General features: G+C 44.9%; 2 protein-coding genes across 5 annotated transcripts in view; one reads left to right on the forward strand and one right to left on the reverse strand.

Moving 5' to 3' along the window:
- Positions 1-23540, reverse strand: part of LOC134572063 (very long chain fatty acid elongase 4-like) — a 596371-nt gene that overhangs the window by 559234 nt on the left and 13597 nt on the right. The gene's annotated exons all lie outside the window — the stretch shown is intronic.
- Positions 905-21568, forward strand: PFAS (phosphoribosylformylglycinamidine synthase). The gene is made up of 29 exons (XM_063430859.1): positions 905-939; positions 2445-2580; positions 4340-4475; positions 4557-4662; positions 5002-5188; positions 8737-8842; positions 8936-9076; positions 11327-11451; positions 14056-14184; positions 14802-14933; positions 15019-15147; positions 15802-15875; positions 16052-16208; positions 16309-16370; positions 16470-16631; positions 16738-16848; positions 16955-17086; positions 17222-17452; positions 17956-18136; positions 18250-18333; positions 18832-18987; positions 19118-19237; positions 19345-19490; positions 19568-19778; positions 19857-19948; positions 20036-20150; positions 20246-20398; positions 20473-20625; positions 20816-21568. Exons 1-29 carry the CDS (start codon positions 937-939, stop codon positions 21121-21123), a joined length of 3978 nt encoding a protein of 1325 aa, XP_063286929.1. The 5' UTR covers positions 905-936; the 3' UTR covers positions 21124-21568.

Consider the following 23540-nt stretch of genomic DNA (forward strand, 5'->3'; position numbering starts at 1 on the left):
GTGATATTACCCCCTCTCTGTATCCCCTCCTGTAATATTACCCCCTCTCTGTATCCCCCCTGTAATATTACCCCCTCTCTGTATCCCCCCATAATATTACCCCTCTCTGTATCCCTCCTGTAATATTACCCCCTCTCTGTATCCCCCCTGTAATATTACCCTCTCTCTGTATCCCCCCATAATATTACCCCCTCTCTGTATCCCTCCTGTAATATTACCCCCTCTCTGTATCCCCTCCTGTGATATTAACCCTTCTCTGTATCCCCCCTGTAATATTACCCCCTCTCTGTATCCCCCCTGTAATGTTACCCCCTCTCTGTATCCCCTCCTGTAATATTACCCCCTCTCCCCTCCTGTAATATTACCCCCTCTCTGTATCCCTCCTGTAAGATTACCCCTCTCTGTATCCACTCCTGTAATATTATCCCCTCTCTGTATCCCTCCTGTAATATTACCCCCTCTCTGTATCCCTCCTGTAAGATTACCCCTCTCTGTATCCACTCCTGTAATATTATCCCCTCTCTGTATCCCTCCTGTAATATTACCCTCTCTCTGTATCCCCCTGTAATATTACCCCCTCTCTGTATCCCCTCCTGTAATATTACCCCTCTTTGTATCCCCTCCTGTAATATTACCCCCTCTCTGTATCCCCCCTGTAATATTACCCCCTCTCTGTATCCCCTCCTGTAATATTACCCTCTCTCTGTATCCCCCCTGTGATATTACCCCCTCTCTGTATCCCCTCCTGTGATATTACCCCCTCTCTGTATCCCCCCTGTGATATTACCCCCTCTCTGTATCTCCTCCCCCCTACCCTCCCCTTGTCCTCAGTTCCTGCTCCCTTTGCTCACTCCTCCCCCCAGTCTGCTGATCTGGGTTTGAGGAAGCACGTGGTTTAGGTGAGCTCACAGTGCGCTCTGTCTCTAGTGTGTGGACATGGTGTGTACTTAGTATGTATAGAGTGAGTTTGTGCATGCTATGTATGTGTAGTCTATGTGTACATGCTCTTTATGTGCAGTGTGTATGTGCATGCTCTGTATGTGCATGCTATGTGTGTGCAGTGTGTGTGTGCATGCGATGTGTGTGCAGTGTATGTGTGCATGCTATGTATGTGCAGTGTATATGTGTGCATGCTATGTATGTGCAGTGTGTATGTGTGCATGCTATGTATGTGCAGTGTGTATGTGTGCGTGCTATGTATGTGCAGTGTGTGTGCAGTGTATGTGTGCATACTATGTGTGTGCAGTGTGTGTGCATGCTATGTGTGTGCATGCTCTGTATGTGCAGTGTGTATATTTGTCGATGTAGGATCACATACCTAGCTGTATAGATAATTGCAGTACAGACTATTGGGATTTTTTTCCATTTCAAGACACTGTAAGGCTGTCAGTGCGGAAATAGTATTTGCTCATATGCAATTTGGCTTTTTGATAAAAAAATATGCAGTTCCCTGCAGGATGTATGACAGCTCACAGTTTAGTGAATAATAGTGTATACTGTCAGCGTTCTCACTGTGTATATACAGTATAGTGAATAATAGTTTATACTGCCAGCGTGCTCACTGTGTATATACAGTATAGTGAATAATAGTGTGTATACTGCCAGCGTGCTCACTGTGTATATACAGTATAGTGAATAATAGTGTGTATACTGCCAGCGTGCTCACTGTGTGTATATACAGTATAGTGAATAATAGTGTGTATACTGCCAGCGTGCTCACTGTGTGTATATACAGTATAGTGAATAATAGTGTGTATACTGCCAGCGTGCTCACTGTGTATATATACAGTATAGTGAATAATAGTGTGTATACTGCCAGCGTGCTCACTGTGTATATATATATACAGTATAGTGAATAATAGTGTGTATACTGCCAGCGTGCTCACTGTGTATATATACAGTATAGTGAATAATAGTGTGTATACTGCCAGCGTGCTCACTGTGTATATATACAGTATAGTGCATAATAGTGTATACTGTCAGCGTGCTCACTGTGTGTGTATATATATATACACAGTATAGTGAATAATAGTGTGTATACTGCCAGCATGCTCACTGTGTATATATATATATATATATATATAGTATAGTGTGTATACCAGGTGAAGCCAGGCAGAGAGTGGTAGATGTTGAGATTCACAGCATGTTTTGGGCACACAGGGATTCGGGGTACACCATTGTACACCCCTCTGCTCAAAGATAACCGGATTAAAAGTGGATCATTTGCAGTGCAGACCACGCAGGCGACACATGCCATGAATTACGCTGCGATCCGGCCACTCACAGAGACCTCATTGTGCCTCATTCACTTTCTGTTCAGTCTCTTCTTCTGTGACTAATGGACGACCTCAGCTGATCAGTCCACTAATAATGTGCCCATCGCTCCTCCAAGCTCGGTTTCCTGCCAGCCCCCCATCACTGAGTACTCACTCTCTCTCTTTTAGGACCCTCGACCTGTGAAGATGGTGGTCTTGCACTTCTATCGCTCTGTCCAGCCACCGTTCAGCGCACCCCATCCTTCTGGCACTGAGTATATTCAGAGTGAGCAGAGAGAGTTGTGCTACAATGTCAACTGGACAAGTGAGTGTCCCCTCCACCAACCTGGCGGAACTTCCTAACTGCCTTTTATTCCTCTTAATTATTTTACAGCCCACCCATTTACTCTGACTGTGTGCCCCCCTGACTGCCTGGCATAACATACCCTCACTGTGTGCCCCCCTGACTGCATAGTCTAATGTACCCTCACTGTGTGCTGCCCCCCTGACTGCATAGTGTAATATACCCTCACTGTGTGCCCACCCTGACTGCCTGGCATACGATACCCTCACTGTGTGCCCCCCTGACTGCCTGGCATAACATACCCTCACTGTGTGCCCCCCTGACTGCGTAGTGTAATGTACCCTCACTGTGTGCCCCCCTGACTGCGTAGTGTAATGTACCCTCACTGTGTGCCCCCCTGACTGCGTAGTGTAATGTACCCTCACTGTGTGCCCCCCTGACTGCGTAGTGTAATGTACCCTCACTGTGTGCCCCCCTGACTGCGTAGTGTAATGTACCCTCACTGTGTGCCCCCCTGACTGCGTAGTGTAATTTACCCTCACTGTGTGCCCACCCTGACTGCCTGGCATAACATACCCTAACTGTGTGCACCCCCTCCACTGCATGGTGTAATGTACCCTGACTGTGTGCCTCCCTGACTGCATAGTGTAATGTACCCTCACTGTGTGCCCCCCCCCCCCACTGCATAGTGTAATATACCCTCACTGTGGGTGCCCCCCCTCTCCCGCCCAACTGCATAGTGTAATGTACCCTCACTGTGTGCTCCCCCCCACTGCATAGTGTAATATACCCTCACTGTGTGCCCCCCCTGACTGCATAGTGTAATGTACCCTTACTGTGTGCCCCCCCACTGCATAGTGTAATATACCCTCACTGTGTGCCCCCCCCCCACTGCATAGTGTAATATACCCTCACTGTGGGTGCCCCCCCTCTCCCGCCCAACTGCATAGTGTAATGTACCCTCACTGTGTGCTCCCCCCCACTGCATAGTGTAATATACCCTCACTGTGTGCCCCCCCCACTGCATAGTGTAATATACCCTCACTGTGTGCCCCCCCACTGCATAGTGTAATATACCCTCACTGTGTGCCCCCCCCACTGCATAGTGTAATATACCCTCACTGTGTGCCCCCCCCACTGCATAGTGTAATGTACCCTCACTGTCGTCGTTCCTTGACTGCATAGTGTAATGTACCTTTACTGTGTGCCCCCCCCGACTGCATAGTGTAATGTACCCTCACTGTGTGCCCCCCCTGACTGCATAGTGTAATGTACCCTTACTGTGTGCCCCCCCTGACTGCATAGTGTAATATACCCTTACTGTGTGCCCCCCCTGACTGCGTAGTGTAATGTGCCCCCCTGACTGCGTAGTGTAATGTACCCTTACTGTGTGCCCCCCTGACTGCATGGTGTAATGTACCCTCACTGCCCCCCCCACCCCCGACTGCATAGTGTAATGTACCCTTACTGTGTGCCCCCCCTGACTGCATAGTGTAATATACCCTTACTGTGTGCCCCCCCTGACTGCGTAGTGTAATGTGCCCCCCTGACTGCGTAGTGTAATGTACCCTTACTGTGTGCCCCCCTGACTGCATGGTGCAATGTACCCTCACTGCCCCCCCCCCCCACCCTGACTGCTTAGTATAATGTACCCTCAATGTGTGCCCCCCTGACTGCATAGTGTAATACACTGTATACCCCCTGCTGACTGCACGGTATACTGTCCCCAGTCTCTCTTTCACTCTGATCCCATGACACAATTTGTTTTGTTTCTCCCCAGGTGAGTCTCCCCCATCCAGTCAGGAGGTTGATGCCCTGCGTTGGCTCTTCAGTTGTCCTTTTGACCCTGACGGTATCTCGGACACGTCTTATCTTCACCCTGAGCCCTCTGACCTTCTGATAGAAATTGGCCCAAGGTGAGCTTCCCTGGCCTACCGCGTTTTCCCATGTCTTGTTAGCATTTAGAGCTAGTATACAATCTGTGTGTTTTCCTTCAGGATGAATTTCTCCACCGCAGCCTCCACCAACGCGGTCTCCGTCTGTCGCTCTATCGGTCTCTCACATGTAGACAGGATTGAGTGTTCCCGGAGGTACTTGATAAAGGTAAGGCACTCACACAGCTACACGGAGCAGAATAGTATATTGTGCTGGGCCCCCGGGAAGAGATTATAAGATAATACAATGTAACAGAGAATAAGGGAGTGTTTGTCTGCTGCTGTGGCGATATTTCTATAATTCACTTATTAACTCATTCTGGTTCACGATGACCTTTCCATTTGTAAAATGAACCCGGGAAGTTTCATTCTGACTCTGCATGGCTCTCTACTCCTTGTATGTTGTTATAGAACCATAGTTGTGGTTCTCCTCTTCCTATTGTCCTTAGTCTCATATTATTCAGATGTCTCTGCTTTTTCCCTAAACATCTCCCACTCATGCTCTCAGTTCCAGACCCAACCAGAGGAGGGCGAGTTGAAGAAGATCTCGATGTCTCTGTATGACCGAATGACGGAATGTGTCTACCCTGAGCCTGTGACCAGCTTCCAGGTGTCTGTCCTTCCTGAGCAGGTGTATGAAGTGGATGTGCTGGGGCAAGGCAGGGCGGCGCTGGAGAGGGCCAACACTGAGCTGGGTATGTGTAATCTCCGGCCCCGTGGTGCTCTGACATTGTGACTCTATCCTTTCTCTACCTGCCTTGGTCTGGCCCATGTGTTCAATGATATACTTTCCTAGAGATGCCCGCATTAAAGGAAACTAAGCTCTCTTTTTTCATTATCATTATCGTTGCTGAAAAGACTTGCGTCCATCCTTTCTCACATCTGTTTTTGCTATTAATTCAAAACTATGGAATAGGTAAACAGAATATTACAAATCCTTTGAATTTAAGGTGCAGAATGCTGTAAAACACGTATTTACCAAAAAAAACCTCTCCATAATTCGTCATGTCAAAAAAAGCAGCATTTCCTGGGGTCCACAGCTGTAAACCCTTTTTAGGGTGTTTTTCTGTCTCTTTCCCCATTTGCACCTATTTCCTGATTTGTGCATCTCTTGTGTCATTTTATTTTTCGTTTTACAAATGTCTTATAATTCATAATACATTAGAAAGGTGCAAAGTGCCCTTTTTTCCCCCAGATATTTTTCCGCCATTGTCAGTAGTGGAGTTTCTGTGATGAATTAAAAATTACTTTAAATTCCGAATGCATTTTTCTTTCCCTCTTTGCTTTGTAATTACTTGTTTTGCGTATTCAAAATATAATCTTTTCTTTTACCCCTTAGAAACCAGACCGTTTTTCAATTTTCTTACCGTTTGGGACCAGGGCTATTTTTACATTTCTGCGTTTTTTGTGTTTAGCTGTAATTTTCCTCTTACTCATTTACTGTACCCACACATATCAAATACAGTTTTTCTCGCCATTAAATGGTCTTTCTAAAGATACCAATATTTTCATCATATCATATAATATATTATAAACAAATTATAAAATATGATGAACAAAAAACACTTTTTCTAACTTTGACCCCCAGAATCTGTTACGCATCTACAACTGCCAAAAAACACCCGCGCTAAATAGTTTCTACAATTTGTCCTGAGTTTAGAAATGCCCAATGTTAGCATGTTCTTAGCTTTCTTTGGAAAGTTATAGGGCTATAAGCACAAGTAGCACTTTGCTATTTCCAAACCATTTTTTCTTTTAAATTAACGCAAGTTACATTGTAACACTGATATCGGTCAGGAATCCCTGAATAACCTTCACATGTATATATTTTGCAAAAGTAGTCAACTCAAGGGACTTTTCTAGTAGCCACTTAGTCACAAACACTGGCCGGGGCCAGATTAACATAAGGGCTGATGGAGCTGCAGCTTCAGGCCCATGCCCATGGAATTTTTTTTACTACTCTTCACATGTGGATGTAGGGAAACAAAACTTGTGTGGATTGGCGGACAATGAAATTAGATAAGGTAAAGCTGACATTGCGCACTATGCAAATGCTCTTACAGCTTCGCTTACAGATACCCCCACTACATATACCTTTTCCCTGTCCCAGACTATATACCAGGAGCTTCTACCTGCTAGTAAGAAGGTTAGGAAAGGAGTGGACTAGCGAGCGCTAGGAGACAGTCCTTAGAAAGCGTGGAGCTAGCGCATCATTAGATGCATTTATGCCAAGCTCAGGGTGCTATTTGCATAGTATGCCATTGGTTGGCCAGCATGCATGATTGGCAGGCAGCCTGACATGCATTCACGCCAGACTGACCTAATTACTTGGGCAGATTTTTTGGGGCATGATTGCCCCTTTGGGCAGTTCTGGTTATGTGATTTGCGTCAGTGGCCCACCCTTTCACCCCACCCACCGAAACCCTGCTTCACTGGACACGGCTGTTAGGCGGTATGGATTTACTTGAAAGATAAACTCAAGAGATTAGCATATGGTATGTGTTTTCTTAAAGCTATATCCTGTGAGTTTCCCTCCAGCACCATCTCCACCAGATACATGACGATTGGGAGGTATAACTGTTTTAGTGTTTTCTATCAATACAAATCTATAATAATGCCCATAATTGTCAGCACAAGGCCAAATGGGCTCTTAATATGGCCCAATATGACACTGGCCAAAGTTAGTGTTCACATTTGTTTGTATGTGAAAAATGCAAAAAACTAAATTGAACGCTAAATTTGACCAGCGTTTGTGACTACGTGGCTACTAAAAAACTGAACATACCCCATTTGCAATACCTTGGGCTGTCTACTTTTGCAAATGGTATGCCATCATGAAGGTAATTCTCATTCCTGGGCTACCATATGGTCTCAAAGGCAACAAAAACAATCTGGCAAAATTCAATGTAAAAAACAGAAATGCAAGCCTTATATTTGACCCTGTAACTTTTAAAAACAAACATAAAACTAGTACATGGGGGGTACTGTTATACTCGGGAGACTTCGCTGAATACAAATATTAGTGTTTCAAAACAGTAAAATGTATTACAACAACTATGTCATCAGTGAAAGTGTTGTTTGTGTGTGAAAAATGGCACTTTCACTGACGATATCATTGTTGTGATATGTTTTGAAACACTAATATTTGTGTTCAGTGAAGTCTCCCGAGTATAACAATACCCCCCATGTACAGGTTTTATAGTGTCTTGGAAAGTTACAGGGTTAAATGCAGGGCTTGGGAACCAAATTCTCTGGACCCTCTGCTTGGGTTGTCAGGCAGGTCCCTCAAATTGTAATTAATGAAATTACTTAATTATGTAAAAATATTATATAAATATATATGTAGAATTTAAATAAATATATATATATAGTTTATGTATGTATATGTGCATATACAAGTACTTAGATCATAGAAACATAGCATATGACGGCAGATAAGAACCATTCGGCCCATCTAGTCTGCCCAGTTTTCCAAATACTTTCATTAGTCCCTGGCCTTATCTTATAGTTAGGATAGCCTTATGCCTATCCCACGCATGCTTAAACTCCTTTACTGTGTTAACCTCTACCACTTCAGCTGGAAGGCTATTCCATGCATCCACTACCCTCTCAGTAAAGTAATACTTCCTGATATTATTTTTAAACCTTTTGCTCCTCTAAATTAATACATATGTATGATCCAAGTACTTTTATTACATTTATAAACTGTTAAAACTTTATTATAACTTGTAAAACATTTTTACAGGCTTTAGGGGGATAGCCTGAGAGCTCAGGCAGTCCCCCAGTGGCCTGGCAGTCAGGTGAGGTATTGCAGGATGCCTCGACATTGAGGCATCGCTGCAATACTCTTAGAGCGGCTGGAAGCGGTCACGATCGCTTCAAGCGCTCTTATTTGCCACGGACGTACTAGGTACGTCTGAGGTCCTTAAGGAGTCAATTAGCAGTTTAAAACCGTCTGTTATTTATTTAAAAATTATTATAAAAACACCTGATTTCATTCAGATTTCACACATGTTTAGAACATACTAAGTCCCACCATGGTCTCCTGTTACTGTCTGACAGTTAATTGAGCAATGAAAAGTTTAGACGAGAGCAAGAAATGTCTGACTGAATGTGCGTCACAACATGAAGGATTAAAATGTTGCAAAACATAACTAACTGTCTAGCTATTTTTTGTTTTCTGATTATTACTTTTAGTATTTTTTAAGATGATTTCACATTGTGATTTTGTCGGTTCTCATAGGTTTGGCGTTTGACTCGTGGGATCTCGATTTTTACACGGCTCTGTTCCAACGCGTGGGGCGGAACCCTAGCAGTGTGGAATGCTTTGACCTGGCGCAGTCTAACAGGTTGGTGTTTTCTCTGATAATACTGTTACTCTGTCCTCTCTAGTGTGAGGTCTCTCAGTAGACAGGTGAATGACAGAGCTGTCTCTCCCACAGTGAGCACAGTCGCCATTGGTTTTTTAAAGGCAAGCTGACGGTCGATGGGGAGGAGAAGGAGATGTCTCTGTTTGACATGATCATGAAGACTCAGGATACGAGTAATCCGAACAATGTCATCAAATTCTGTGACAACAGCAGGTCTGTATATCGTCAATATTCTTTACCCACAGGCTGTATACAGTGCAAATATCCCATACCACGCAGCCTGTATATACTGTATATTCCATACAGCCCAGCCTGTATATATCCCATACCACGCAGCCTGTATATACTGTATATTCCATACAGCCCAGCCTGTATATATCCCATACCACGCAGCTTGTATAAAGTGTATATTCCTAACAGCCCAGCCTGTATATATTGCATACCATGCAGCCTGCATATAGTGTATATTCCTAACAGCCCAGCCTGTATATATCCCATACCACGCAGCCTGTATATAGTGTATATTCCATACAGCCCAGCCTGTATATATCCCATACCACGCAGCCTGTATAAAGTGTATATTCCATACAGCCCAGCCTGTATATATTGCATACCATGCAGCCCGTATATAGTGTATATTCCATACCACGCAGCCTGTATATATTGCATACCGTGCAGCCTGTATATGGTGTATATATTGCATACTGCCCAGCCCGTATATAGTGTATTTTATACCACACAGCCTGTATACAGTGTATATATCCCATACCGCACAGCCTGTATATAGTGTATATTTTATACCACACAGCCTGTAAACAGTTTATATATCCCATACCGCGCAGCCTGTATATAGTGTATATTTTATACCACACCGCCTGTATACAATGTATATATCCCATACCGCTCAGCCTGTATATAGTGTATATTTTATACCACACAGCCTGTAAACAGTGTATATATCCCATACCGCTCAGCCTGTATATAGTGTATATTTTATACCACACAGCCTGTATACAATGTATATATCCCATACCGCCCAGCCTGTATATATTGCATACCATGCTACCCATATAGTGTATATATTGCATACCGTCCTGCTCGTATAGTATAGTGTATATATTGCATACCGTGCAGCCCGTATAGTATAGTGTATATATTGCAAACCATGCTACCCATATAGTATAGTGTATATATTGCATACCGTGCTACCCATATAGTATAGTGTATAAATTGCATACCGTGCAGCCCGTATAGTGTATATATTGCATACCGTGCTACCCGTATAGTGTATATATTGCATACCGTCCTGCTCGTATAGTATAGTGTATATATTGCATACCGTCCTGCTCGTATAGTATAGTGTATATATTGCATACCGTCCTGCTCGTATAGTATAGTGTATATATTGCATACCGTGCAGCCCGTATAGTATAGTGTATATATTGCAAACCATGCTACCCATATAGTATAGTGTATATATTGCATACCGTGCTACCCATATAGTATAGTGTATAAATTGCATACCGTGCAGCCCGCACAGTACAGTGTATATATTGCATACCGTGCAGCCCGTATAGTGTATATATTGCATACCGTGCAGCCCGTATAGTGTATAGATTGGATACCGTGCAGCCCGTATAGTATAGTGTATATATCCCATACCGTGCTACCCGTATAGTATAGTGTATATATTGCATACCGTGCAGCCCGCACAGTACAGTGTATATATTGCATACCGTGCAGCCCGTATAGTGTATATATTGCATACCGTGCAGCCCGTATAGTGTATAGATTGGATACCGTGCAGCCCGTATAGTATAGTGTATATATCCCATACCGCGCAGCCCATATGGTGTATATATTGCATACTGTGCAGCCCATATAGTAAAGTGTATATATCCCATACCGCGCAGCCCGTATAGTATAGTGTATATATTGCATACCGTGCAGCCCGTATAGTGTATATATCCCATACCGTGCAGCCCGTATAGTGTATATATTGCATACCGTGCAGCCCGTATAGTGTATATATCCCATACCGTGCAGCCCGTATAGTGTATATATCCCATACCGTGCAGCCCGTATAGTATAGTGTATATATCCCATACCGTGCAGCCCGTATAGTGTATAGATTGGATACCGTGCAGCCCGTATAGTATAGTGTATATATCCCATACCGTGCAGCCCGTATAGTGTATATATCCCATACCGTGCAGCCCGTATAGTGTGTATATATCCCATACCGTGCAGCCCGTATAGTGTATAGATTGGATACCGTGCAGCCCGTATAGTATAGTGTATATATCCCATACCGTGCAGTCCGTATAGTAAAGTATATATATATCCCATACCGTGCAGCCTGTATCAGCAGCTCTGTTTGTATTGTGGCGGTTGGGTTGTCTGTTTGTATTGCAGTATATAAAATTTAAACACAATCCATGATTATTCTTTCTTTGTCCTCAGTGCGATCCAGGGAAGCGAGGTCTCATGTCTGAACCCCACAGACCCTTCGTGTGCTGGACCTTATCGCTTGCACTCCTCCGTGCGACACCTGATCTTCACTGCGGAAACTCACAATTTTCCAACTGGTGAGTGATGTAAAACCTGGGAGAGGATAGAAAGAAAACAGGCAAAGGTGTTAGTGACTGAAGGAGGCTCGGATGGAGCTGCAGGCAAGGTGGGGGCTCGGAGGGAGCTGCAGACAAGGTGGGGGCTCGGAGGGAGCTGCAGGCAAGGTGGGGACTCGGAGGGAGCTGCAGGCAAGGTGGGGGCTCGGAGGGAGCTGCAGGCAAGGTGGGGGCTCGGAGGGAGCTGCAGGCAAGGTGGGGGCTCGGAGGGAGCTGCAGGCAAGGTGGGGGCTCGGAGGGAGCTGCAGGCAAGGTGGGGGCTCGGAGGGAGCTGCAGGCAAGGTGGGGGCTCGGAGGGAGCTGCAGGCAAGGTGGGGGCTCGGAGGGAGCTGCAGGCAAGGTGGGGGCTCGGAGGGAGCTGCAGGCAAGGTGGGGGCTCGGAGGGAGCTGCAGGCAAGGTGGGGGCTCGGAGGGAGCTGCAGGCAAGGTGGGGGCTCGGAGGGAGCTGCAGGCAAGGTGGGGGCTCGGAGGGAGCTGCAGGCAAGGTGGGGGCTCGGAGGGAGCTGCAGGCAAGGTGGGGGCTCGGAGGGAGCTGCAGGCAAGGTGGGGGCTCGGAGGGAGCTGCAGGCAAGGTGGGGGCTCGGAGGGAGCTGCAGGCAAGGTGGGGGCTCGGAGGGAGCTGCAGGCAAGGTGGGGGCTCGGAGGGAGCTGCAGGCAAGATGGGGGCTCGGAGGGAGCTGCAGGCAAGGTGGGGGCTCGGAGGGAGCTGCAGGCAAGGTGGGGGCTCGGAGGGAGCTGCAGGCAAGGTGGGGGCTCGGAGGGAGCTGCAGGCAAGGTGGGGGCTCGGAGGGAGTTGCAGGCAAGGTGGGGGCTCGGAGGGAGCTGCAGGCAAGGTGGGGGCTCGGAGGGAGCTGCAGGCAAGGTGGGGGCTCGGAGGGAGCTGCAGGCAAGGTGGGGGCTCGGAGGGAGCTGCAGGCAAGGTGGGGGCTCGGAGGGAGCTGCAGGCAAGGTGGGGGCTCGGAGGGAGCTGCAGGCAAGGTGGGGGCTCGGAGGGAGCTGCAGGCAAGGTAGAGGAAAGGCCGGAGTCAAGGAGGTGTGAGGGGAGGTGTGAGACCAGAATGTGGGTTAAAATTGGATGGAGCAAGGAGGACAAAGGATATGACTTTACAATCAGAGAAGACTGGTGGTGAGACCGGTGATGTGGCGGATCGCCTGGTACCCCGACTGGATACCTCCGCCAAGCACGCTCTCTAGTTATTGCACTTCAGCCGCTGCAGCTTGGCCGGAGTCTCACCGTTGCTTCTCACCCTGGATCAGGGTCCTGGATCCAGCTTTTAGTGAATAAAGCTCTCCTGTAGAGAGTATAGCTGTTGAGTCATAGCTTTCCCCCACAGACATTACCGAGACTTAATGCGGGGAGTGAACTGGTTTAATGGGTCAGTGCACAGGCAATTTGTACACAGACCCCCAGCAGGTCGTCTCCATACAGTTACATTCAAACTCCACCCCAGAGTCTCTGTGTCTGGAAAATAACTGGGTGTACTCTGCTTAAACTAATGATCTCCTAGGCACAGAGGTACAATGCACAAAATATTAAACACCCCAAAACATGCACAATATAACAAGGGACCCCCACAAGTCTTATATTGCCAGACAGCCTGGATCTGAGCGCCCAAAGTTTCTAAATAGCGCTCATATCCCATGAATACAGCCAAATCGCCATCGGGGTAAAGTTTTGACAGACCGCACAGCTGGTGACTGCCCAAAATAGTTCCATAAGAAAAGTGGTAGCGGTCGTTCACTTTCGGGAGTCCTAAAACGAAAGAAATCCCGAGCAGTTCTCCTGGCTCCTAGGTAGCAATTGTTCAAGTTCGTGCGAACAATCCTACCGAACGGCGCTCTCCTAGCTCACTTAGAAAAGAAGCAGGCGATTGTATAAGTTTAGCGGTGAAAAGAGGTATAATAACTAGATAAATTCTAGTAAAAAAAACAGGAGTGATGTAAGAGAACATTTATTTATTTTCTACTAGAATTTATCTAGTTATTATTCCACTTTTCACTTATATATTGGCTTTTTAGTGGGGCCTGTGTTTTCCCAGTAGAGGGATGTTTTAAACGCTATATTTCCATTGGTTTCTTTTTGATTTTGAGGATTTTTAATGGATACTCTATTATACGTTAGTTCAGCGGTGTTCACGAGTTAGTCTGTCCGATTTTAGTTTCATGCTCTCGACGTCCGAACACTGCAGCCTGCGTTCGTGCGAACAAGATGGCCGCCAACACATTTTCCACGTGTTTGTTCATGCGAACGGCGGCCACCCAGCAGAACATTTGAAACAGCTAGGTGCGAACAGATGATTGAGGTGTCAGAGAGGTCAACAGGGGTTAACAAGCCAAGAGGTGGTCCGAGTACAGGGGGTATAGAGAGGGCAATTCGTGAGTTTGTTCGGTTAATCAGAGTATAATCAGTGACAGGGTGGTCTGTCACACGGGCCATAGTCTTTGGGCAGGAGGCTAGCTAGCAGGCTCCTCCAGGAGCTTGTGGGATAGGCGCATTTGCCACAGGTGCTTTGTTACAGGTATTATTGTGCCAGATTTCCTCACTCTCTGCTTTTTTTGTACCAGGTGTTGCTCCATTCAGCGGAGCTACCACCGGCACAGGTGGACGTATTCGGGATGTTCAGAGCACGGGACGTGGGGCCCATGTTATTGCGGGTACAGCTGGGTACTGTTTTGGGAACCTTCATATTCCAGGTACGTATCCCTGTCTCCCGGCACACAGGGAGCAATCTATTAAATCTGTCTGTGGCCTAACCTTAGTTTTGATTGTAAGATGCAGAGATTTGTCAGTCTGTTCACCAATCTTCCCTCCAGGGTGCTGTTTCCATTTTTTTTTCTGCTACTTTACATTTTTCAGTCCTATCTGAATTTAAAAACAAGAAACGGAATTTAGTCTGAGAAACTCTGACTCTTTTTAGACAACCTGTAGAACAAGTAATAAATATAAACGGATTTAATCCCAAAAATAAGACACTTTGATAAATCTCACCCTATATATCTCTTGCCCAGGCAAACAACTTTTTTTTACCGTTCATGCCTTCAACTCATCTGACAGGCTGATATTGTGTGTGTGTGTGTGAGATGTGGTAAAACTGAGACAACAGCTGCAGTATGACTACTGTCAGTTTTATTCTGCAATTTCACTCATTAAATCTGTAACTTCTGCCTTTGTGGACTACATATCCCATAATCGCCTTGTATGGGTTTATGGGATAAGATTAGTCCCCATGCACTAAATGGGAAACTTTTATACATATATTTGTAAATGTGAAATATGAATGTGTTTAATTTTTTTGTTACCGTTCTAATAGGGTACTCGCTCCCTTGGGAGGACTCTTCCTTTCAATACCCCGTGCAGTTTGCCCGGCCTCTAGAGGTCGCTATTGAAGCAAGTAATGGCGCCTCAGATTATGGGAATAAATTTGGCGAGCCAGTCCTGACCGGTAAGAGTCTCTAGAATTACCAGGAAGGGATGTTTTAACTGAAAATGTGTCCCTGTTATAATAACATACTCTATGAATATCCTAGGATTTGCTCGTTCGTTTGGACTTCGTTTGCCCTCCGGGGAAAGACGAGAATGGGTAAAACCCATAATGTTTAGTGGAGGAATTGGGTCAATGGAGGATGTTCACCATAAGAAAGAGACTCCTGAACCAGGTAAGGGATTCAGTTTGCTCACAGGTCCAGAGTATGTTAGGAACCTGTGTGACATCTAAATGGGGACAAACCTCCCTTAAAGTACTCTGCTCCTCTAGAGACTCTAGTGTACCTTGACTCTAGAGCAAATGGGTAACTGCAGTCCTAAAAAATTAGAATGTAAGTTTCAAAGTGAATTTCTTTATATGGCTTTGTGGTAACGATTTATGGGATATTCCTTGTAGGGTTGTGTATTCCGTCTGGGCAGGCATGTTGTGGTGTGTTTTTTATTTATTTTATATATATTATGTATATATATATATATATATGGCCCGAGCAGTTTTCCCATTTTATTTTTATGCAGTTTTCCTCCTGTATCTTCATGCCTTTCTTTAAGCAGTAACTATCTCTGGTAGCACCTTGACACATTTTCGCGTATTGCCGTGTCTCGGTCTGTGAAAGGTTTGCAATCGCTGTGCCGTAGTATAGTAACAATGTGAGAGCGGGTGCTATACACTATAGGTATCGGTGGATTATATCCAAAAAACAGAAATTGGGGTAACCAAGAAAATCATTTATAAATGGTACACTGGACGAATGGGTTTGTTACCTGGCAACTGACGAATGTGTAGAATTTGAGACTTGTTTCTAAATGTCTGAATCCATTTCTCCCAGGAATGCTGGTGGTAAAAGTCGGGGGTCCAATCTATCGGATAGGTGTTGGAGGGGGAGCTGCATCCTCTATTCAGGTAAATATGATTTATAAAGTTTAAAGAGATTTGTTAGGGTGGCACTCCTGGTACAGAGCTCCATCTTCTGGTTTTGTGGGATTTGAAATTAGAGGTGTTTTTGTTTTCGTGATAAGTTGGTTCCCAGGATAGTAATTGAGTAGTGGGATCTGAATCTGTAACTCACTGTTATTTAGGTTCAGGGTGATAATGCCATTGATCTTGATTTTGGAGCCGTACAACGAGGGGACGCAGAGATGGAGCAAAAAATGAATCGCGCAGTGCGGGCTTGTGTGGAGAAAATCTCCAGTAATCCAATCTGTAGCATCCATGATCAGGGGGCAGGAGGCAACGGTGAGTCTTCCTTCACATTTATAATGTACCAAGTGCAAAAACAAACACTTTATGTCAGAGTTCTTTGATGCTGCTCCTAATGTCTCTCTCTGAACAACAGGTAATGTTCTGAAAGAGCTCAGCGAGCCTCAAGGAGCTGTGATCTACACACGCCACTTCCAGGTGAGCTCAGCGTGACCGAGTGGCTTCTAAATTCCTTACTATTTCCTTTCTCTCCCTGTTTACACAAACCTATATATTTTATTCCCTTTCACTGTAAAGCTCGGGGACCCTACTTTGAGTGTGCTGGAGATTTGGGGTGCAGAATATCAGGAATCCAATGCGTTGCTTGTCCGTCCGTCTGATGAGAAATTCCTGCGTTCTGTTTGCAGTAGAGAGAGATGCCCTGTAGACTTTGTGGGCAAGATCACAGGAGATGGCAAGGTAAGTGTGCCCTCCCTTCTGACTCGCATATCGGCAGCTGTAGATTTTTTTAAAAATATATAAATATATATTTTTCCTTTTTGATACAGTATTTCTCGCCTTGCAGATTGTGTTGGTAAATGGCGGTGAATCAGATCCTGTCCCAAATTCCAATGACCGTAATAGCCTTCCTGTAGATCTTCAGCTGGACTGGGTACTGGGGAAGATGCCACGCAAGGTACCATCTCCTCCCTGAACACATCAGCTCTCACCTCTGCATCTTATTGATTGGACTGGTCTCTCCAAACGCCTTTTTAATTTGCCTTTTTCCTATTTTATATTAGGAATTTGCTCTAAATCGAATTACTCCTAAACTACAACCTTTGAATTTACCCAGTGAGCTGACAGTCCGGGATGCTCTGCAGCGGGTTCTGAGATTACCAGCCGTGGGAAGCAAACGGTACCTGACTAATAAGGTAATGGCTACGTTAGTGCACTTTCCTTTCTTAGGTGGATCTCCTCTGTTTTATCTTGTTTTGTGTTTTTTTTTTTCTTATGTCTACCAACACGCAGTGTTTCACTTTTAATCCCCGGCCCTTGTATGTGCTCAGGTGGACCGTTCAGTCACTGGTCTTGTGGCCCAGCAGCAATGTGTAGGCCCTCTACACACACCCTTGGCTGACGTGGCTGTGGTATCGTTGTCCTATTCTGGAACTGTGGGAGGAGCTACAGCCATTGGAGAACAACCTATTAAAGGTCTGCTAAATCCAGCGGCAGGAGCCCGTCTGGCAGTGGCAGAAGCTCTGACCAACCTCGTGTTTGCTCAGATAACCGATCTGAAGGTAAGACCATGTATGGTCCTCTACCCTGAAGGACTCATCTGATCTCTGCTGTAAGGACAGCACCCCAAAAAGCCTTTTTTAGGGCTAGACCATCAGTCTGTTTTTTTTTTGTGTAATCTAATTGCAGTTGCCTGCCTTTCTATGAGTCACCATAGAAAGATCCACAGACATCCAAATATTTCCATATCTTATTTACTGCATTTCCTATTCATGTCTGATACAGGAAGTTCCAAAGTTACTTGTAAATTAAACGTCCTTCCTCAGCCTACAGTGAAACAGGATATTCTGCTCGATCATGTCCTTAAAGCCGTTACGTTTAAGTTATTTTGTCAATATGCTTCCTGTTGCTTTACAGGAAAAGGATTATTGTATATGTCAGAATTTCTTATTTTAGATGACATTTTCAATAAATCCCGTTAGTAAGTGAAGCAAAGCCAATGGGATTAGCAGGCTGTCCAAGTAGACATAAAAAGTTATCTTTGCGTTTTGTCTTCTCCTTTTAGGATGTGAAATGCAGCGGTAACTGGATGTGGGCAGCCAAACTCCCGGGAGAGGGAGCTGCATTGTATGACGCTTGTGTCGCTATGTGTGATGTCATGGCGAAGTTGGGAGTGGCAATAGATGGAGGAAAAGATTCCCTCAGCATGGCAGCCAGAGTGGGAACAGAAACCGTCAAAGCCCCAGGTAAACATTGCAGGAATATTATTTTTTGATGGTTTTTCACCCCATTTGTTTCTCGGTTCTGCTGTGTTTGAAGGAAGTTATTATAGTTAGTAACCCATGTCCTTCCTTCCCAGGGTCTCTTGTTGTTTCCGTGTACGCAGTGTGTCCAGACATTACCGCAACCATAACACCCGACCTTAAAAACCCCAAACAACAAGGTAACATTAACATATTGACATTAAAGGTATTATAGTTTTACTCTCCTGTAAACCCTAATCCACCAGTTTTGTGTAAATGAAAATTTGATTTAGTTTTTAGTTATGTAAAAGTGGTAGGTGTTAAAAAAATGTTTTTCTTGTTTATTTGTTTTTTTTACAAATTGTTATTGCTACTTTCTCTCTGAGATAACCCAGAGGTGCAAGACTTCGCTCATTGGCTGAGACAGGTCCGCTGACAGTCAGCCAATAAGCCAACCCTGTACTGCTTAGGAGGTTCCAGCTCTCCAACTGAAGTAGTGGAGGTGGGGAGTGGCAACTGGCAGAGCCCAGGTGCCAGGTACAAGTGGGAGGTAGCAAGGCACTCGTGGCCATAACTCTAGCGTGCTGTGATGGTTATGTTGCTTAGATTGTTCCTTTTAAAGAAATAGGCAAAGTTTGAAGAGATTGTCTTGCTTGACATAGAGAAGCCGTCTGACTGTAGAGTCTTTCTTTCTCCAGGTGTTCTGCTCTATGTTCCACTCAGTCCGGGCCTTTACCGGCTGGGTGGCAGTGCACTGTCTCAGTGCTATTCACAGCTGGGAGATCAGCCACCTGACCTGGAAGACCCTCAGACATTGGTGTCCTGTTTCCAGATTACACAGAAACTTCTCCGAGGTGAGCGGAAGAGCCGGGCTGCGTCTGTGAAAGATTCTTGGGGACAGTCAGATGGTTGTGTTGTGGACAAATTATCGATTTTCTGTAACTAAATATTAACTTTTGTTCTGTACACTTTTAACACCCTCAGATCGCTGCTTGAGTGCCGGACATGATGTAAGTGATGGAGGTTTGATCACTTGTCTTCTGGAGATGGCCTTTGCAGGAAATTGTGGCTTGGATATTCAGATTTCTTTCCCCGGCAGAAGTGGTTAGTATACTCTCTGCAAGTTCTGTCCTCATTTGTGGAAAATAAATGCAAATCCTAGTAATCTTTACGTTACCTTACATGTTCCCCTCTTTTTTTTGTTTAATCAGCTTTGGAGATCCTATTTGCAGAAGAGTTGGGGCTGGTTCTAGAGATGTCTGAGTTGGTGCTGGAAGGGGTCATGGCACAGTACCGAGCAGCTGGGGTGCAGTGTCTGAAAATTGGACGTACCGGTGGTTATGGGTCTAATGCCAAGGTTAGTCTTACGTTCAATCTTAAATTACCCACGTTTAAGGAACTGTTCAATCTCTGATTCAATGGTGATCTTTCCAGGTCAGAATCTGTGTGAATGACCAAGAAGTGCTCTCCGATGAGGTGGGGAACCTGCGAGCTGTGTGGGAAGAAACAAGTTTTCAGCTGGAGCGCTTGCAGGCTAATCCAAGTTTTGTGGCCCAGGAAGAGATTGAACTTCGTCAGAGAGAGGGGCCAAAATTCCATCTGACTTTTGACCCCTCAGAGAAAAGTTTACTATCGCCAGCACCTGGTACTTTAAATTACAGTAAAATCTTTGTCTGAAGTATTGCAATAAAACCATGGTGGTTTAACTAACTTCTTGTAATAGGTTCATCTCAGCCTCGCGTTGCTGTGGTACGTGAAGAAGGAAGCAATGGGGACAGAGAGATGGCGGCTGCATTGTTGATGGCTGGTTTTGAGGTAACTTCAGATTTTGTATCTAATATTCACTGATCCCATCATCTTACCATGTAACACCAACTGTTCTTGGCGTCCTTCTCTCTCTAGGTATGGGATCTCACTATGGAAGACCTTCTATCTGGAGGGGGCACTTTGGACTCTTTTCGAGGCCTCATATTTGTAGGAGGATTCAGTTATGCAGATGTCTTGGGTTCTGCAAAAGGTGAGTGTATTTAAGTGATCTAGTACTGTTCACAGTGATTGATAGGCTACATGTTTTTTATTTTTTTTGTGATCTGGTTTGTTGCGGTATAACAGGCTGGGCTGCATCTGTGCGGTATAACACTGCCGTGCGTGAACAGTTTGAGGCTTTCCGCTGTCGGCCCGACACGTTCAGCCTGGGAGTTTGCAATGGTTGCCAGCTAATGGCACTCTTGGGTTGGGTGGGACCAGATCATCCCACAGTTACAGGTGAGTGAACTTCAAACATCAGATCACATTCTATTTCCTGGGGACTCTCTTCATGTTTTCCCTTCATCCTACAGGTGAGCTTCCCACTCAGGGAGTACTGCTGAGTCACAATCTGTCTGGACGGTTTGAGTCTCGTTTTGTCACTGTGAAGATAGAAACCAGTCCGTCCATTCTGCTGCGTGGAATGGAAGGCTCTTCATTTGGTGTGTGGGTTGCACACGGGGAAGGTAATTTATTATCATCATTTATATAGCGTCAACATGTTCTGCAGAACCTTACAATTGAGGAATGGAGATATTTGAGCTCCAGCTTAAGCAAGCTTACATTGTGTACACATTCCTTTTTAACCAACTGAAATATGGAGTAACTACATAGCATTCCAGTCCTTAACTTTGATCTTTGCCTCTTCCTTTTCAGGTCTCATGAGGTTCCGATCTCAGAAGGTCCAAGACTACATAATCTCTCAACACTTGGCCCCTATTCTTTATGTGGATGATTCAGGAAATCCCACTGAGAAATATCCCATGAACCCCAATGGCTCTCCTCTTGGTATAGCTGCCCTCTGCTCGGAGGACGGACGTCACTTGGCCATGATGCCTCATCCAGAACGGTGTGTCCTTATGTGGCAATGGCCATGGATGCCAGAAGATTGGCTCCAATCTGTGGATGTTTCACCATGGATGCGTCTATTTCAAAACGGTTATCGGTGGTGCCTGGAGAACTAGTGTAGAGTGTATCCTCAAAACCCCAAATCTTGGAGATCTGTAATCTTAAGATTACACTATTTTTCACCTTTTAATAGCTTTCCTTGCCGGTACAAAAGCCACAGTCTCCATTGCTACGGGGGAAATGATCGAAGAAACGGGTTGTTGGTACATAAACGGGTTTCGTAATATTTGTGATTTCCCCTTTAATTCTTTGTTAATTTACCATAAGCCTGATGTATTTTTATATTTCTTGTATTTGCTGAATCACCAGGCAGATAGAAATCGTATTCTATGTATTTATGCTGTATCAGCATTGTTACACTCTAGTGTTCTAATACATTTCTATGTCAGTATTCTGTATTACAACTTCGTATCAGCCCCATGTTACCGAATCTCCTATTATCGTATGTGGTATTTACAACCTACGAGGATTTCATTCCAATAAAGCCTTTCATTTCCATTCTCCCAGTTTAAGCGAGTGTCCTGATATGTGCTGGATGTGAACACTGATACTGTGTATGTGGCCTGCTCAATGGGCTAATGCATCATCAGTAAACTCTGTTTAACCTTTATCCTTCAGAGGTAGATAAAATTAGTGAGTACCTTTAAATTGGGTAATGATAACATCCCCTGGATGTACTTGGAAACCAGAGTAATCTGAATGTACCTTTCCTGGTTAAATACTTTATTATTATGATTTGTGTGGTTGGGGGGGGGGGGGGTGTGTATGGGCAGAGAGCACACAGAGCGCCACGCTAGTCGTATGTCATGTTGCCGCCTACACTAAAATCTCAATACACAATTACTAATTCTACTGATCCTTGTAGGAATTTAGTGACCCTTTAATCCCTTTAATCACCAAGGAAATCAATGAACCACACAGAATGCAGTTCCTGACCCAAGGAGCACGCAATCCATTGATTTTAAAGGACTGTCAAAGTACCAGAATACTTTTTTGGAAATTATTTTGAGGCTTAGTTGCTGCTCCTGCAGCCTTGCAGAAGGAAACTGTTGTGTCTGAGGGAAGACACCGTCTACATTTTGCCATGTCTGTGCCAATCAGAAGGCCTCTCTCTGGTGGCTTCAGATTGAAATGGAGTCAGTCAGGGCTGGTCTAGAGCAAAGATTTGCCCGAGTATTTAAAGGCAGAGCAGTCCATAGGAAAATACAGGAAAACTTTAAAAGAGCATTTTATTAACTGCATTTTAATTACTAGAACAATCTTTCATTTCATGGGTTTGACCTTTGATGTCTTTGTTAATGCTCTGCTGCATCGCTGGTGACATAGCTAAGCGATATATTGTATCTTCTAATATGTTAACAGTCTCACTGGACAAGGAATTCCACGTACTGTCCTATTATAAATCCATTATATATATATACACACAAGGAAGCAGAGTTTGTTCTCGAAGACATCTGTGAGATATAACGTAGACCTGTACCCTTCCATGGTTACCTGGTGTTTTGGAGAGTTTTGTTGCCATCCTTAATTAAATGTAAGAATCAATATGCTTTCGTGTAGTCAGCCCATAATGACACCCTGTGCTCTTAGCATGAGATATTTAAAGGGACACTGCAGGCATTGTAACTGCTTCCTCTTATTGAAGTGGTTATAGTGTCTTGCGTTCCCTGGCACTGTCCTTTCATTTAGCATTAGAAATGGTTTAATGCAGCCCCACGGAATTTGCTGGCGCTATATAAATAATAAAATAATAATGCTGAATGAGAGTCCCCAGTAGCCTACCCCTTCCGTTCACCGTGAGCTATTGAAGACAGTATCCTGAGCAGAAATGAATGCATGTGATTGGCTGAGAGTGTCAGGTGACTACTATCAGCCTATCACAATGGTCATTGCTGGTATGACTACAAGGAAGTGTATAATCTCCGCCTTAGCCATATTTTCAGTTGGGGCCATGCTATGGGCAGCAAGGGACTTTCCTTTATTTTAAAGGATCACTATAGGGTCAGGAAAACAAACATGTATTCCTGACCCTATAGTGTTAATACCACCATCTAGCCCCCCTGGGCCCCTCATGCCTCCATAAATATAATACAAATCTTACTGTATTCATGCCTGAAGCTGTAAATCTGCATGCTGTTAGACTCAGAAAAACAAGCAGTTTGCTGACATCATCAGAAGTGATAGCCTGATCCAATCACAATGCTTCCCCATAGGATTGGCTGAGACTGACAAAGAGGCAGAGCCAGCACAAATCAAACACAGCCCTGGCCAATCAGCATCTCTTCATAGAGATGAATTGAATCAATGAATCTCTATGAGGAAAGTTCAGTGTCTGCATGCAGAGGGAAGAGATACTGAATCACAGGATGCTGTGCACAGTGCTGCCCTGTGCTCTGCTGACAGCAGATCTGAGTGGATGGAGGCATCATATGCCTCCATCAACTCCGAAGTCCCTCTGGTTCACTCCGAGTGA

This window comes from Pelobates fuscus, chromosome 8 (assembly GCF_036172605.1).
Source record: "Pelobates fuscus isolate aPelFus1 chromosome 8, aPelFus1.pri, whole genome shotgun sequence".
Taxonomy (NCBI): Eukaryota; Metazoa; Chordata; class Amphibia; order Anura; family Pelobatidae; genus Pelobates; species Pelobates fuscus.